Source organism: Strongylocentrotus purpuratus, unplaced genomic scaffold (genome assembly GCF_000002235.5).
Source record: "Strongylocentrotus purpuratus isolate Spur 01 unplaced genomic scaffold, Spur_5.0 spur5_scaffold_5, whole genome shotgun sequence".
Lineage (NCBI taxonomy): Eukaryota > Metazoa > Echinodermata > Echinoidea > Camarodonta > Strongylocentrotidae > Strongylocentrotus > Strongylocentrotus purpuratus.
This window is the reverse complement of record NW_022145611.1, coordinates 40,331,659-40,349,781: the sequence shown is the minus strand read 5'-3', so window position 1 is coordinate 40,349,781 and position 18,123 is coordinate 40,331,659. Positions and strand designations below refer to the sequence as shown.

At 35.9% G+C, this 18,123-nt stretch overlaps 1 protein-coding gene across 1 annotated transcript in view; it reads left to right on the top strand.

The window, feature by feature from the left end:
• The window catches only part of LOC100889823 (fibropellin-1-like), a 55,833-nt gene that overhangs the window by 23,119 nt on the left and 14,591 nt on the right, over window positions 1-18,123 (top strand). The window contains exons 15-29 of the mRNA XM_030999209.1: window positions 89-199; window positions 1,765-1,869; window positions 2,488-2,598; window positions 3,741-3,851; window positions 5,005-5,115; window positions 6,679-6,783; window positions 7,404-7,514; window positions 9,081-9,185; window positions 9,807-9,917; window positions 11,480-11,584; window positions 12,204-12,314; window positions 13,882-13,986; window positions 14,608-14,718; window positions 16,282-16,386; window positions 17,004-17,114. Of these exons, the coding sequence (XP_030855069.1) occupies window positions 89-199; window positions 1,765-1,869; window positions 2,488-2,598; window positions 3,741-3,851; window positions 5,005-5,115; window positions 6,679-6,783; window positions 7,404-7,514; window positions 9,081-9,185; window positions 9,807-9,917; window positions 11,480-11,584; window positions 12,204-12,314; window positions 13,882-13,986; window positions 14,608-14,718; window positions 16,282-16,386; window positions 17,004-17,114 (1,629 nt within the window). The remainder of the gene's footprint in view (window positions 1-88; window positions 200-1,764; window positions 1,870-2,487; window positions 2,599-3,740; window positions 3,852-5,004; window positions 5,116-6,678; window positions 6,784-7,403; window positions 7,515-9,080; window positions 9,186-9,806; window positions 9,918-11,479; window positions 11,585-12,203; window positions 12,315-13,881; window positions 13,987-14,607; window positions 14,719-16,281; window positions 16,387-17,003; window positions 17,115-18,123) is intronic.

The following is an 18,123-nucleotide window of genomic DNA, read 5'->3' as shown; positions in this document are numbered from 1 at the left end:
CGCTAAATATGGACAAATATGACAACATGGAAATTATTTTCTTGTCACTTTCATTCCAATGAATATCATTACAACTCAATTTGCATAGATATCGACGAATGTGCTTCCGGTCCGTGTATGGCTAATGAAGATTGTACTGATGGAGTGAACATGTATACTTGTGCGTGCTCTGCTGGTTATGCTGGGTCTCCGTGTGCAGGTAAGCTATCAAGTCAAGGCAGATTAAATGCAAACACCTATGACATAAAGCAAATGCTCCTTTCTCATCAAGACATTATAGATACCTAGTCTTTCATGCTTCGTATCAGAGTCAAATTCAACTCACGGCTTGCATCTCCACTTGATCAACAGTGAAAAGTTTCAGTGTTAATTTATTTTAATGGCCTTTTTTTAGTTGATTCCCAGCGATGGCCTGACGTAAAAAGTTAAAGAATCATTTTATCTTCCCAAATTACAAAAATGTGAATCAAGCTACAGTGTCGAACATAAATGACAAGGTTGACAAATTGTTAGGCTACCCCGGGTCCTATCGCTAAAAATAGTCCAATCCGTCACAAAATTATTTTTCACTCTTTCTTTTATAACACAAGATAGAGCTATTCAATAAAATCAGCACTATTATTCAAGCCCCTTGATTTTCATGAGACAAGTCGCTGAAAATGTACTCCAAACTACAATTAATTAGCAATCTACATTCATAACCTTATGAACAATTTTAAAAATGAACACTTATTTTTAGTTTATTGCAACAAACGTGCAAAACAAAGCTTTCATTCTTATCATACAATACTTTTAAACCTGATGGTACTTGCTAATTAGTTTAGAATATACCCTTTCAGTGAAACAAATGTTCAAGTAGTTGACTGTTTAGAAAGGATGGAAACCTCAACCCACCGCAATTTGTTGAAATATATTCAATGAATGTATACAGCTATGGTGGATCGGGGAAGGGTGAATCGACCGCGGTCCCCCCCCCCCTTCTTTAGCGGGGGCCTGAAAAAGGGAGGAAAGGGTAAAAAGAAAAGAAGATAAGACAAAGAAAAAAAAGATAGAGGCAGAAAGATATTGGGAGGAAGCGAAACGGAAAAAAAAAAAAGAACATCAAACTTAACTCTAAACATACAGATTACATTGCAGATGAGTTGCAATAGGTTCAACGTGTGCCTACGAAGACTTCAGATGAAAGTAGAACAGTAATACAAAAAATTAAATGCAGTTCTATGAAAGAGAAAGAGAGACGGTTTGTAATGAAATGAATGGGGGACTGTTTGAATTTCAAGAAGAAAATAACAATTTTCTACTCGTTGAGGGCAATCTTGAAGGTTCTAGATTAATTGTTAGACTTAATTAAGAGCGTCCGGTGGCTCCTTCCCCTGCATAGACAACTGACAACTTAGGCCTCTGCCGCTGCAACATGACAGGGGCCCTCTGGGTCATTCTGGGGTGTTTTGTAGTCCTGGACCTTAACCGAAAAGATAGAAATCGTTTCCAAGACAAACCTTTATTCTATAAAATTGTCCTTAGGAGAGAGTGTGTATGTATGTGTGACAAAGAATTGCTTCCCAACAATATAAACCAATAGGGTCAGTGAAAATTTTAAGGGATGGATTAACTCTTTTAAATGCAAATTTCAAGACGGCTATCATAAAGGTTCTGAATTAATAAAACTCCAGAGCGTCTGAATACTCGTCATTCATGCATTTCCACGTAAACGGTGAATATAAAGATTCGTTAATTTAAGGATGTTTTCTCTTCTCTCTGCAGTTGATTGTTCTGCTCCCAACACATGTATGAACGGAGGTACCTGTAATGGTGAGGGCAATGCATGTCAATGTAATGCAGGATATACTGGAGAGTTGTGTGGTACAGGTATGAACATATATTGTAACATCAGGATTTAACGTCGACAAATCTTTTGGTTTCAAAGGAAATTATTAGACACGTAATGATAACGATGATTTAAGCCATGATATACGGTAATATCGTGCACTTAACCCCTTTATATATGTCAAAATCAACATTTTAACTTTCAAACACTAACCCACCCCCCCCCCCCCTCCCTCCCGAAAATGGAGTGGGCTAAAGTTTGGGGAAAGCCTACCTAAAAAACCTACCTGTCATTATTTAAAATGTCAGTTTTTACTTAATTTTCCTGTTATTTTCTTTTTCTTCGAGGGCCTCTTCAAGGATTGTCAGTGACAACGAAACTTGTTTTTTTTAAAGATTTTTACTTCTTCTTAGTCCATGAATTTGGAAATTAATCGGACGAATTCAAGATAGATTTAGTTTGTTTACTTTATTTTATTTTTTGATTAATAGTTTTACAAATTAAGTAGATTTTTTCTCATTTGTCGTTAATATGCATTTAAAAGCAATTGTTGTTTGATTTTCCTGTTAATCGCTAAATATGGACAAATATGACAACATGGAAATTATTTTCTTGTCACTTTCATTCCAATGAATATCATTACAACTCAATTTGCATAGATATCGACGAATGTGCTTCCGGTCCGTGTATGGCTAATGAAGATTGTACTGATGGAGTGAACATGTATACTTGTGCGTGCTCTGCTGGTTATGCTGGGTCTCCGTGTGCAGGTAAGCTATCAAGTCAAGGCAGATTAAATGCAAACACCTATGACATAAAGCAAATGCTCCTTTCTCATCAAGACATTATAGATACCTAGTCTTTCATGCTTCGTATCAGAGTCAAATTCAACTCACGGCTTGCATCTCCACTTGATCAACAGTGAAAAGTTTCAGTGTTAATTTATTTTAATGGCCTTTTTTTAGTTGATTCCCAGCGATGGCCTGACGTAAAAAGTTAAAGAATCATTTAATCTTCCCAAATTACAAAAATGTGAATCAAGCTACAGTGTCGAACATAAATGACAAGGTTGACAAATTGTTAGGCTACCCCGGGTCCTATCGCTAAAAATAGTCCAATCCGTCACAAAATTATTTTTCACTCTTTCTTTTATAACACAAGATAGAGCTATTCAATAAAATCAGCACTATTATTCAAGCCCCTTGATTTTCATGAGACAAGTCGCTGAAAATGTACTCCAAACTACAATTAATTAGCAATCTACATTCATAACCTTATGAACAATTTTAACAATGAACACTTATTTTTAGTTTATTGCAACAAACGTGCAAAACAAATATTTTGGTTTCAAAGGAAATTATTAGACACGTAATGATAACGATGATTTAAGCCATGATATACGGTAATATCGTGCACTTAACCCCTTTATATATGTCAAAATCAACATTCTAACTTTCAAACACTAACCCACCCCCCCCCCCTCCCTCCCGAAAATGGAGTGGGCTAAAGTTTGGGGAAAGCCTACCTAAAAAACCTACCTGTCATTATTTAAAATGTCAGTTTTTACTTAATTTTCCTGTTATTTTCTTTTTCTTCGAGGGCCTCTTCAAGGATTGTCAGTGACAACGAAACTTGTTTTTTTTTATAGATTTTTACTTCTTCTTAGTCCATGAATTTGGAAATTAATCGGACGAATTCAAGATAGATTTAGTTTGTTTACTTTATTTTATTTTTTGATTAATAGTTTTACAAATTAAGTAGATTTTTTCTCATTTGTCGTTAATATGCATTTAAAAGCAATTGTTGTTTGATTTTCCTGTTAATCGCTAAATATGGACAAATATGACAACATGGAAATTATTTTCTTGTCACTTTCATTCCAATGAATATCATTACAACTCAATTTGCATAGATATCGACGAATGTGCTTCCGGTCCGTGTATGGCTAATGAAGATTGTACTGATGGAGTGAACATGTATACTTGTGCGTGCTCTGCTGGTTATGCTGGGTCTCCGTGTGCAGGTAAGCTATCAAGTCAAGACAGATTAAATGCAAACACCTATGACATAAGGCAAATGCTCCTTTCTCATCAAGACATTATAGATACCTAGTCTTTCATGCTTCGTATCAGAGTCAAATTCAACTCACGGCTTGCATCTCCACTTGATCAACAGTGAAAAGTTTCAGTGTTAATTTATTTTAATGGCCTTTTTTTAGTTGATTCCCAGCGATGGCCTGACGTAAAAAGTTAAAGAATCATTTAATCTTCCCAAATTACAAAAATGTGAATCAAGCTACAGTGTCGAACATAAATGACAAGGTTGACAAATTGTTAGGCTACCCCGGGTCCTATCGCTAAAAATAGTCCAATCCGTCACAAAATTATTTTTCACTCTTTCTTTTATAACACAAGATAGAGCTATTCAATAAAATCAGCACTATTATTCAAGCCCCTTGATTTTCATGAGACAAGTCGCTGAAAATGTACTCCAAACTACAATTAATTAGCAATCTACATTCATAACCTTATGAACAATTTTAAAAATGAACACTTATTTTTAGTTTATTGCAACAAACGTGCAAAACAAATATTTTGGTTTCAAAGGAAATTATTAGACACGTAATGATAACGACGGATGATTTAAGCCATGATATACGGTAATATCGTGCACTTAACCCCTTTATATATGTCAAAATCAACATTTTAACTTTCAAACACTAACCCACCCCCCCCCCCCCCCCCCCTCCCTCCCGAAAATGGAGTGGGCTAAAGTTTGGGGAAAGCCTACCTAAAAACCTACCTGTCATTATTTAAAATGTCAGTTTTTACTTAATTTTCCTGTTATTTTCTTTTTCTTCGAGGGCCTCTTCAAGGATTGTCAGTGACAACGAAACTTGTTTTTTTTTATAGATTTTTACTTCTTCTTAGTCCATGAATTTGGAAATTAATCGGACGAATTCAAGATAGATTTAGTTTGTTTACTTTATTTTATTTTTTGATTAATAGTTTTACAAATTAAGTAGATTTTTTCTCATTTGTCGTTAATATGCATTTAAAAGCAATTGTTGTTTGATTTTCCTGTTAATCGCTAAATATGGACAAATATGACAACATGGAAATTATTTTCTTGTCACTTTCATTCCAATGAATATCATTACAACTCAATTTGCATAGATATCGACGAATGTGCTTCCGGTCCGTGTATGGCTAATGAAGATTGTACTGATGGAGTGAACATGTATACTTGTGCGTGCTCTGCTGGTTATGCTGGGTCTCCGTGTGCAGGTAAGCTATCAAGTCAAGGCAGATTAAATGCAAACACCTATGACATAAAGCAAATGCTCCTTTCTCATCAAGACATTATAGATACCTAGTCTTTCATGCTTCGTATCAGAGTCAAATTCAACTCACGGCTTGCATCTCCACTTGATCAACAGTGAAAAGTTTCAGTGTTAATTTATTTTAATGGCCTTTTTTTAGTTGATTCCCAGCGATGGCCTGACGTAAAAAGTTAAAGAATCATTTTATCTTCCCAAATTACAAAAATGTGAATCAAGCTACAGTGTCGAACATAAATGACAAGGTTGACAAATTGTTAGGCTACCCCGGGTCCTATCGCTAAAAATAGTCCAATCCGTCACAAAATTATTTTTCACTCTTTCTTTTATAACACAAGATAGAGCTATTCAATAAAATCAGCACTATTATTCAAGCCCCTTGATTTTCATGAGACAAGTCGCTGAAAATGTACTCCAAACTACAATTAATTAGCAATCTACATTCATAACCTTATGAACAATTTTAAAAATGAACACTTATTTTTAGTTTATTGCAACAAACGTGCAAAACAAAGCTTTCATTCTTATCATACAATACTTTTAAACCTGATGGTACTTGCTAATTAGTTTAGAATATACCCTTTCAGTGAAACAAATGTTCAAGTAGTTGACTGTTTAGAAAGGATGGAAACCTCAACCCACCGCAATTTGTTGAAATATATTCAATGAATGTATACAGCTATGGTGGATCGGGGAAGGGTGAATCGACCGCGGTCCCCCCCCCCTTCTTTAGCGGGGGCCTGAAAAAGGGAGGAAAGGGTAAAAAGAAAAGAAGATAAGACAAAGAAAAAAAAGATAGAGGGAGAAAGATATTGGGAGGAAGCGAAACGGAAAAAAAAAAAGAACATCAAACTTAACTCTAAACATACAGATTACATTGCAGATGAGTTGCAATAGGTTCAACGTGTGCCTACGAAGACTTCAGATGAAAGTAGAACAGTAATACAAAAAATTAAATGCAGTTCTATGAAAGAGAAAGAGAGACGGTTTGTAATGAAATGAATGGGGGACTGTTTGAATTTCAAGAAGAAAATAACAATTTTCTACTCGTTGAGGGCAATCTTGAAGGTTCTAGATTAATTGTTAGACTTAATTAAGAGCGTCCGGTGGCTCCTTCCCCTGCATAGACAACTGACAACATAGGCCTCTGCCGCTGCAACATGACAGGGGCCCTCTGGGTCATTCTGGGGTGTTTTGTAGTCGTGGACCTTAACCGAAAAGATAGAAATCGTTTCCAAGACAAACCTTTATTCTATAAAATTGTCCTTAGGAGAGAGTGTGTATGTATGTGTGACAAAGAATTGCTTCCCAACAATATAAACCAATAGGGTCAGTGAAAATTTTAAGGGATGGATTAACTTTTTTAAATGCAAATTTCAAGACGGCTATCATAAAGGTTCTGAATTAATAAAACTCCAGAGCGTCTGAATACTCGTCATTCATGCATTTCCACGTAAACGGTGAATATAAAGATTCGTTAATTTAAGGATGTTTTCTCTTCTCTCTGCAGTTGATTGTTCTGCTCCCAACACATGTATGAACGGAGGTACCTGTAATGGTGAGGGCAATGCATGTCAATGTAATGCAGGATATACTGGAGAGTTGTGTGGTACAGGTATGAACATATGTTGTAACATCAGGATTTAACGTCGACAAATCTTTTGGTTTCAAAGGAAATTATTAGACACGTAATGATAACGATGATTTAAGCCATGATATACGGTAATATCGTGCACTTAACCCCTTTATATATGTCAAAATCAACATTTTAACTTTCAAACACTAACCCACCCCCCCCCCCCCCCTCCCTCCCGAAAATGGAGTGGGCTAAAGTTTGGGGAAAGCCTACCTAAAAAACCTACCTGTCATTATTTAAAATGTCAGTTTTTACTTAATTTTCCTGTTATTTTCTTTTTCTTCGAGGGCCTCTTCAAGGATTGTCAGTGACAACGAAACTTGTTTTTTTTAAAGATTTTTACTTCTTCTTAGTCCATGAATTTGGAAATTAATCGGACGAATTCAAGATAGATTTAGTTTGTTTACTTTATTTTATTTTTTGATTAATAGTTTTACAAATTAAGTAGATTTTTTCTCATTTGTCGTTAATATGCATTTAAAAGCAATTGTTGTTTGATTTTCCTGTTAATCGCTAAATATGGACAAATATGACAACATGGAAATTATTTTCTTGTCACTTTCATTCCAATGAATATCATTACAACTCAATTTGCATAGATATCGACGAATGTGCTTCCGGTCCGTGTATGGCTAATGAAGATTGTACTGATGGAGTGAACATGTATACTTGTGCGTGCTCTGCTGGTTATGCTGGGTCTCCGTGTGCAGGTAAGCTATCGAGTCAAGGCAGATTAAATGCAAACACCTATGACATAAAGCAAATGCTCCTTTCTCATCAAGACATTATAGATACCTAGTCTTTCATGCTTCGTATCAGAGTCAAATTCAACTCACGGCTTGCATCTCCACTTGATCAACAGTGAAAAGTTTCAGTGTTAATTTATTTTAATGGCCTTTTTTTAGTTGATTCCCAGCGATGGCCTGACGTAAAAAGTTAAAGAATCATTTTATCTTCCCAAATTACAAAAATGTGAATCAAGCTACAGTGTCGAACATAAATGACAAGGTTGACAAATTGTTAGGCTACCCCGGGTCCTATCGCTAAAAATAGTCCAATCCGTCACAAAATTATTTTTCACTCTTTCTTTTATAACACAAGATAGAGCTATTCAATAAAATCAGCACTATTATTCAAGCCCCTTGATTTTCATGAGACAAGTCGCTGAAAATGTACTCCAAACTACAATTAATTAGCAATCTACATTCATAACCTTATGAACAATTTTAAAAATGAACACTTATTTTTAGTTTATTGCAACAAACGTGCAAAACAAAGCTTTCATTCTTATCATACAATACTTTTAAACCTGATGGTACTTGCTAATTAGTTTAGAATATACCCTTTCAGTGAAACAAATGTTCAAGTAGTTGACTGTTTAGAAAGGATGGAAACCTCAACCCACCGCAATTTGTTGAAATATATTCAATGAATGTATACAGCTATGGTGGATCGGGGAAGGGTGAATCGACCGCGGTCCCCCCCCCCCCCTTCTTTAGCGGGGGCCTGAAAAAGGGAGGAAAGGGTAAAAAGAAAAGAAGATAAGACAAAGAAAAAAAAGATAGAGGGAGAAAGATATTGGGAGGAAGCGAAACGGAAAAAAAAAAAGAACATCAAACTTAACTCTAAACATACAGATTACATTGCAGATGAGTTGCAATAGGTTCAACGTGTGCCTACGAAGACTTCAGATGAAAGTAGAACAGTAATACAAAAAATTAAATGCAGTTCTATGAAAGAGAAAGAGAGACGGTTTGTAATGAAATGAATGGGGGACTGTTTGAATTTCAAGAAGAAAATAACAATTTTCTACTCGTTGAGGGCAATCTTGAAGGTTCTAGATTAATTGTTAGACTTAATTAAGAGCGTCCGGTGGCTCCTTCCCCTGCATAGACAACTGACAACATAGGCCTCTGCCGCTGCAACATGACAGGGGCCCTCTGGGTCATTCTGGGGTGTTTTGTAGTCCTGGACCTTAACCGAAAAGATAGAAATCGTTTCCAAGACAAACCTTTATTCTATAAAATTGTCCTTAGGAGAGAGTGTGTATGTATGTGTGACAAAGAATTGCTTCCCAACAATATAAACCAATAGGGTCAGTGAAAATTTTAAGGGATGGATTAACTTTTTTAAATGCAAATTTCAAGACGGCTATCATAAAGGTTCTGAATTAATAAAACTCCAGAGCGTCTGAATACTCGTCATTCATGCATTTCCACGTAAACGGTGAATATAAAGATTCGTTAATTTAAGGATGTTTTCTCTTCTCTCTGCAGTTGATTGTTCTGCTCCCAACACATGTATGAACGGAGGTACCTGTAATGGTGAGGGCAATGCATGTCAATGTAATGCAGGATATACTGGAGAGTTGTGTGGTACAGGTATGAACATATGTTGTAACATCAGGATTTAACGTCGACAAATCTTTTGGTTTCAAAGGAAATTATTAGACACGTAATGATAACGATGATTTAAGCCATGATATACGGTAATATCGTGCACTTAACCCCTTTATATATGTCAAAATCAACATTTTAACTTTCAAACACTAACCCACCCCCCCCCCCCCCCTCCCTCCCGAAAATGGAGTGGGCTAAAGTTTGGGGAAAGCCTACCTAAAAAACCTACCTGTCATTATTTAAAATGTCAGTTTTTACTTAATTTTCCTGTTATTTTCTTTTTCTTCGAGGGCCTCTTCAAGGATTGTCAGTGACAACGAAACTTGTTTTTTTTATAGATTTTTACTTCTTCTTAGTCCATGAATTTGGAAATTAATCGGACGAATGCAAGATAGATTTAGTTTGTTTACTTTATTTTATTTTTTGATTAATAGTTTTACAAATTAAGTAGATTTTTTTCTCATTTGTCGTTAATATGCATTTAAAAGCAATTGTTGTTTGATTTTCCTGTTAATCGCTAAATATGGACAAATATGACAACATGGAAATTATTTTCTTGTCACTTTCATTCCAATGAATATCATTACAACTCAATTTGCATAGATATCGACGAATGTGCTTCCGGTCCGTGTATGGCTAATGAAGATTGTACTGATGGAGTGAACATGTATACTTGTGCGTGCTCTGCTGGTTATGCTGGGTCTCCGTGTGCAGGTAAGCTATCGAGTCAAGGCAGATTAAATGCAAACACCTATGACATAAAGCAAATGCTCCTTTCTCATCAAGACATTATAGATACCTAGTCTTTCATGCTTCGTATCAGAGTCAAATTCAACTCACGGCTTGCATATCCACTTGATCAACAGTGAAAAGCTTCAGTGTTAATTTATTTTAATGGCCTTTTTTTAGTTGATTCCCAGCGATGGCCTGACGTAAAAAGTTAAAGAATCATTTTATCTTCCCAAATTACAAAAATGTGAATCAAGCTACAGTGTCGAACATAAATGACAAGGTTGACAAATTGTTAGGCTACCCCGGGTCCTATCGCTAAAAATAGTCCAATCCGTCACAAAATTATTTTTCACTCTTTCTTTTATAACACAAGATAGAGCTATTCAATAAAATCAGCACTATTATTCAAGCCCCTTGATTTTCATGAGACAAGTCGCTGAAAATGTACTCCAAACTACAATTAATTAGCAATCTACATTCATAACCTTATGAACAATTTTAAAAATGAACACTTATTTTTAGTTTATTGCAACAAACGTGCAAAACAAAGCTTTCATTCTTATCATACAATACTTTTAAACCTGATGGTACTTGCTAATTAGTTTAGAATATACCCTTTCAGTGAAACAAATGTTCAAGTAGTTGACTGTTTAGAAAGGATGGAAACCTCAACCCACCGCAATTTGTTGAAATATATTCAATGAATGTATACAGCTATGGTGGATCGGGGAAGGGTGAATCGACCGCGGTCCCCCCCCCCTTCTTTAGCGGGGGCCTGAAAAAGGGAGGAAAGGGTAAAAAGAAAAGAAGATAAGACAAAGAAAAAAAAGATAGAGGGAGAAAGATATTGGGAGGAAGCGAAACGGAAAAAAAAAAGAACATCAAACTTAACTCTAAACATACAGATTACATTGCAGATGAGTTGCAATAGGTTCAACGTGTGCCTACGAAGACTTCAGATGAAAGTAGAACAGTAATACAAAAAATTAAATGCAGTTCTATGAAAGAGAAAGAGAGACGGTTTGTAATGAAATGAATGGGGGACTGTTTGAATTTCAAGAAGAAAATAACAATTTTCTACTCGTTGAGGGCAATCTTGAAGGTTCTAGATTAATTGTTAGACTTAATTAAGAGCGTCCGGTGGCTCCTTCCCCTGCATAGACAACTGACAACATAGGCCTCTGCCGCTGCAACATGACAGGGGCCCTCTGGGTCATTCTGGGGTGTTTTGTAGTCCTGGACCTTAACCGAAAAGATAGAAATCGTTTCCAAGACAAACCTTTATTCTATAAAATTGTCCTTAGGAGAGAGTGTGTATGTATGTGTGACAAAGAATTGCTTCCCAACAATATAAACCAATAGGGTCAGTGAAAATTTTAAGGGATGGATTAACTTTTTTAAATGCAAATTTCAAGACGGCTATCATAAAGGTTCTGAATTAATAAAACTCCAGAGCGTCTGAATACTCGTCATTCATGCATTTCCACGTAAACGGTGAATATAAAGATTCGTTAATTTAAGGATGTTTTCTCTTCTCTCTGCAGTTGATTGTTCTGCTCCCAACACATGTATGAACGGAGGTACCTGTAATGGTGAGGGCAATGCATGTCAATGTAATGCAGGATATACTGGAGAGTTGTGTGGTACAGGTATGAACATATGTTGTAACATCAGGATTTAACGTCGACAAATCTTTTGGTTTCAAAGGAAATTATTAGACACGTAATGATAACGATGATTTAAGCCATGATATACGGTAATATCGTGCACTTAACCCCTTTATATATGTCAAAATCAACATTTTAACTTTCAAACACTAACCCACCCCCCCCCCCCCTCCCTCCCGAAAATGGAGTGGGCTAAAGTTTGGGGAAAGCCTACCTAAAAAACCTACCTGTCATTATTTAAAATGTCAGTTTTTACTTAATTTTCCTGTTATTTTCTTTTTCTTCGAGGGCCTCTTCAAGGATTGTCAGTGACAACGAAACTTGTTTTTTTTATAGATTTTTACTTCTTCTTAGTCCATGAATTTGGAAATTAATCGGACGAATGCAAGATAGATTTAGTTTGTTTACTTTATTTTATTTTTTGATTAATAGTTTTACAAATTAAGTAGATTTTTTTCTCATTTGTCGTTAATATGCATTTAAAAGCAATTGTTGTTTGATTTTCCTGTTAATCGCTAAATATGGACAAATATGACAACATGGAAATTATTTTCTTGTCACTTTCATTCCAATGAATATCATTACAACTCAATTTGCATAGATATCGACGAATGTGCTTCCGGTCCGTGTATGGCTAATGAAGATTGTACTGATGGAGTGAACATGTATACTTGTGCGTGCTCTGCTGGTTATGCTGGGTCTCCGTGTGCAGGTAAGCTATCGAGTCAAGGCAGATTAAATGCAAACACCTATGACATAAAGCAAATGCTCCTTTCTCATCAAGACATTATAGATACCTAGTCTTTCATGCTTCGTATCAGAGTCAAATTCAACTCACGGCTTGCATCTCCACTTGATCAACAGTGAAAAGTTTCAGTGTTAATTTATTTTAATGGCCTTTTTTTAGTTGATTCCCAGCGATGGCCTGACGTAAAAAGTTAAAGAATCATTTAATCTTCCCAAATTACAAAAATGTGAATCAAGCTACAGTGTCGAACATAAATGACAAGGTTGACAAATTGTTAGGCTACCCCGGGTCCTATCGCTAAAAATAGTCCAATCCGTCACAAAATTATTTTTCACTCTTTCTTTTATAACACAAGATAGAGCTATTCAATAAAATCAGCACTATTATTCAAGCCCCTTGATTTTCATGAGACAAGTCGCTGAAAATGTACTCCAAACTACAATTAATTAGCAATCTACATTCATAACCTTATGAACAATTTTAAAAATGAACACTTATTTTTAGTTTATTGCAACAAACGTGCAAAACAAAGCTTTCATTCTTATCATACAATACTTTTAAACCTGATGGTACTTGCTAATTAGTTTAGAATATACCCTTTCAGTGAAACAAATGTTCAAGTAGTTGACTGTTTAGAAAGGATGGAAACCTCAACCCACCGCAATTTGTTGAAATATATTCAATGAATGTATACAGCTATGGTGGATCGGGGAAGGGCGAATCGACCGCGGTCCCCCCCCCCCCCTTCTTTAGCGGGGGCCTGAAAAAGGGAGGAAAGGGTAAAAAGAAAAGAAGATAAGACAAAGAAAAAAAAGATAGAGGGAGAAAGATATTGGGAGGGAGCGAAACGGAAAAAAAAAGAAGAACATCAAACTTAACTCTAAACATACAGATTACATTGCAGATGAGTTGCAATAGGTTCAACGTGTGCCTACGAAGACTTCAGATGAAAGTAGAACAGTAATACAAAAAATTAAATGCAGTTCTATGAAAGAGAAAGAGAGACGGTTTGTAATGAAATGAATGGGGGACTGTTTGAATTTCAAGAAGAAAATAACAATTTTCTACTCGTTGAGGGCAATCTTGAAGGTTCTAGATTAATTGTTAGACTTAATTAAGAGCGTCCGGTGGCTCCTTCCCCTGCATAGACAACTGACAACTTAGGCCTCTGCCGCTGCAACATGACAGGGGCCCTCTGGGTCATTCTGGGGTGTTTTGTAGTCCTTGACCTTAACCGAAAAGATAGAAATCGTTTCCAAGACAAACCTTTATTCTATAAAATTGTCCTTAGGAGAGAGTGTGTATGTATGTGTGACAAAGAATAGCTTCCCAACAATATAAACCAATAGGGTCAGTGAAAATTTTAAGGGATGGATTAACTTTTTTAAATGCAAATTTCAAGACGGCTATCATAAAGGTTCTGAATTAATAAAACTCCAGAGCGTCTGAATACTCGTCATTCATGCATTTCCACGTAAACGGTGAATATAAAGATTCGTTAATTTAAGGATGTTTTCTCTTCTCTCTGCAGTTGATTGTTCTGCTCCCAACACATGTATGAACGGAGGTACCTGTAATGGTGAGGGCAATGCATGTCAATGTAATGCAGGATATACTGGAGAGTTGTGTGGTACAGGTATGAACATATGTTGTAACATCAGGATTTAACGTCGACAAATCTTTTGGTTTCAAAGGAAATTATTAGACACGTAATGATAACGATGATTTAAGCCATGATATACGGTAATATCGTGCACTTAACCCCTTTATATATGTCAAAATCAACATTTTAACTTTCAAACACTAACCCACCCCCCCCCCCCCCCCTCCCTCCCGAAAATGGAGTGGGCTAAAGTTTGGGGAAAGCCTACCTAAAAAACCTACCTGTCATTATTTAAAATGTCAGTTTTTACTTAATTTTCCTGTTATTTTCTTTTTCTTCGAGGGCCTCTTCAAGGATTGTCAGTGACAACGAAACTTGTTTTTTTTAAAGATTTTTACTTCTTCTTAGTCCATGAATTTGGAAATTAATCGGACGAATTCAAGATAGATTTAGTTTGTTTACTTTATTTTATTTTTTGATTAATAGTTTTACAAATTAAGTAGATTTTTTCTCATTTGTCGTTAATATGCATTTAAAAGCAATTGTTGTTTGATTTTCCTGTTAATCGCTAAATATGGACAAATATGACAACATGGAAATTATTTTCTTGTCACTTTCATTCCAATGAATATCATTACAACTCAATTTGCATAGATATCGACGAATGTGCTTCCGGTCCGTGTATGGCTAATGAAGATTGTACTGATGGAGTGAACATGTATACTTGTGCGTGCTCTGCTGGTTATGCTGGGTCTCCGTGTGCAGGTAAGCTATCGAGTCAAGGCAGATTAAATGCAAACACCTATGACATAAAGCAAATGCTCCTTTCTCATCAAGACATTATAGATACCTAGTCTTTCATGCTTCGTATCAGAGTCAAATTCAACTCACGGCTTGCATCTCCACTTGATCAACAGTGAAAAGTTTCAGTGTTAATTTATTTTAATGGCCTTTTTTTAGTTGATTCCCAGCGATGGCCTGACGTAAAAAGTTAAAGAATCATTTTATCTTCCCAAATTACAAAAATGTGAATCAAGCTACAGTGTCGAACATAAATGACAAGGTTGACAAATTGTTAGGCTACCCCGGGTCCTATCGCTAAAAATAGTCCAATCCGTCACAAAATTATTTTTCACTCTTTCTTTTATAACACAAGATAGAGCTATTCAATAAAATCAGCACTATTATTCAAGCCCCTTGATTTTCATGAGACAAGTCGCTGAAAATGTACTCCAAACTACAATTAATTAGCAATCTACATTCATAACCTTATGAACAATTTTAAAAATGAACACTTATTTTTAGTTTATTGCAACAAACGTGCAAAACAAAGCTTTCATTCTTATCATACAATACTTTTAAACCTGATGGTACTTGCTAATTAGTTTAGAATATACCCTTTCAGTGAAACAAATGTTCAAGTAGTTGACTGTTTAGAAAGGATGGAAACCTCAACCCACCGCAATTTGTTGAAATATATTCAATGAATGTATACAGCTATGGTGGATCGGGGAAGGGTGAATCGACCGCGGTCCCCCCCCCCTTCTTTAGCGGGGGCCTGAAAAAGGGAGGAAAGGGTAAAAAGAAAAGAAGATAAGACAAAGAAAAAAAAGATAGAGGGAGAAAGATATTGGGAGGAAGCGAAACGGAAAAAAAAAAAGAACATCAAACTTAACTCTAAACATACAGATTACATTGCAGATGAGTTGCAATAGGTTCAACGTGTGCCTACGAAGACTTCAGATGAAAGTAGAACAGTAATACAAAAAATTAAATGCAGTTCTATGAAAGAGAAAGAGAGACGGTTTGTAATGAAATGAATGGGGGACTGTTTGAATTTCAAGAAGAAAATAACAATTTTCTACTCGTTGAGGGCAATCTTGAAGGTTCTAGATTAATTGTTAGACTTAATTAAGAGCGTCCGGTGGCTCCTTCCCCTGCATAGACAACTGACAACATAGGCCTCTGCCGCTGCAACATGACAGGGGCCCTCTGGGTCATTCTGGGGTGTTTTGTAGTCCTGGACCTTAACCGAAAAGATAGAAATCGTTTCCAAGACAAACCTTTATTCTATAAAATTGTCCTTAGGAGAGAGTGTGTATGTATGTGTGACAAAGAATTGCTTCCCAACAATATAAACCAATAGGGTCAGTGAAAATTTTAAGGGATGGATTAACTTTTTTAAATGCAAATTTCAAGACGGCTATCATAAAGGTTCTGAATTAATAAAACTCCAGAGCGTCTGAATACTCGTCATTCATGCATTTCCACGTAAACGGTGAATATAAAGATTCGTTAATTTAAGGATGTTTTCTCTTCTCTCTGCAGTTGATTGTTCTGCTCCCAACACATGTATGAACGGAGGTACCTGTAATGGTGAGGGCAATGCATGTCAATGTAATGCAGGATATACTGGAGAGTTGTGTGGTACAGGTATGAACATATGTTGTAACATCAGGATTTAACGTCGACAAATCTTTTGGTTTCAAAGGAAATTATTAGACACGTAATGATAACGATGATTTAAGCCATGATATACGGTAATATCGTGCACTTAACCCCTTTATATATGTCAAAATCAACATTTTAACTTTCAAACACTAACCCACCCCCCCCCCCTCCCTCCCGAAAATGGAGTGGGCTAAAGTTTGGGGAAAGCCTACCTAAAAAACCTACCTGTCATTATTTAAAATGTCAGTTTTTACTTAATTTTCCTGTTATTTTCTTTTTCTTCGAGGGCCTCTTCAAGGATTGTCAGTGACAACGAAACTTGTTTTTTTTATAGATTTTTACTTCTTCTTAGTCCATGAATTTGGAAATTAATCGGACGAATGCAAGATAGATTTAGTTTGTTTACTTTATTTTATTTTTTGATTAATAGTTTTACAAATTAAGTAGATTTTTTTCTCATTTGTCGTTAATATGCATTTAAAAGCAATTGTTGTTTGATTTTCCTGTTAATCGCTAAATATGGACAAATATGACAACATGGAAATTATTTTCTTGTCACTTTCATTCCAATGAATATCATTACAACTCAATTTGCATAGATATCGACGAATGTGCTTCCGGTCCGTGTATGGCTAATGAAGATTGTACTGATGGAGTGAACATGTATACTTGTGCGTGCTCTGCTGGTTATGCTGGGTCTCCGTGTGCAGGTAAGCTATCGAGTCAAGGCAGATTAAATGCAAACACCTATGACATAAAGCAAATGCTCCTTTCTCATCAAGACATTATAGATACCTAGTCTTTCATGCTTCGTATCAGAGTCAAATTCAACTCACGGCTTGCATATCCACTTGATCAACAGTGAAAAGCTTCAGTGTTAATTTATTTTAATGGCCTTTTTTTAGTTGATTCCCAGCGATGGCCTGACGTAAAAAGTTAAAGAATCATTTTATCTTCCCAAATTACAAAAATGTGAATCAAGCTACAGTGTCGAACATAAATGACAAGGTTGACAAATTGTTAGGCTACCCCGGGTCCTATCGCTAAAAATAGTCCAATCCGTCACAAAATTATTTTTCACTCTTTCTTTTATAACACAAGATAGAGCTATTCAATAAAATCAGCACTATTATTCAAGCCCCTTGATTTTCATGAGACAAGTCGCTGAAAATGTACTCCAAACTACAATTAATTAGCAATCTACATTCATAACCTTATGAACAATTTTAAAAATGAACACTTATTTTTAGTTTATTGCAACAAACGTGCAAAACAAAGCTTTCATTCTTATCATACAATACTTTTAAACCTGATGGTACTTGCTAATTAGTTTAGAATATACCCTTTCAGTGAAACAAATGTTCAAGTAGTTGACTGTTTAGAAAGGATGGAAACCTCAACCCACCGCAATTTGTTGAAATATATTCAATGAATGTATACAGCTATGGTGGATCGGGGAAGGGTGAATCGACCGCGGTCCCCCCCCCCCTTCTTTAGCGGGGGCCTGAAAAAGGGAGGAAAGGGTAAAAAGAAAAGAAGATAAGACAAAGAAAAAAAAGATAGAGGGAGAAAGATATTGGGAGGAAGCGAAACGGAAAAAAAAAAGAACATCAAACTTAACTCTAAACATACAGATTACATTGCAGATGAGTTGCAATAGGTTCAACGTGTGCCTACGAAGACTTCAGATGAAAGTAGAACAGTAATACAAAAAATTAA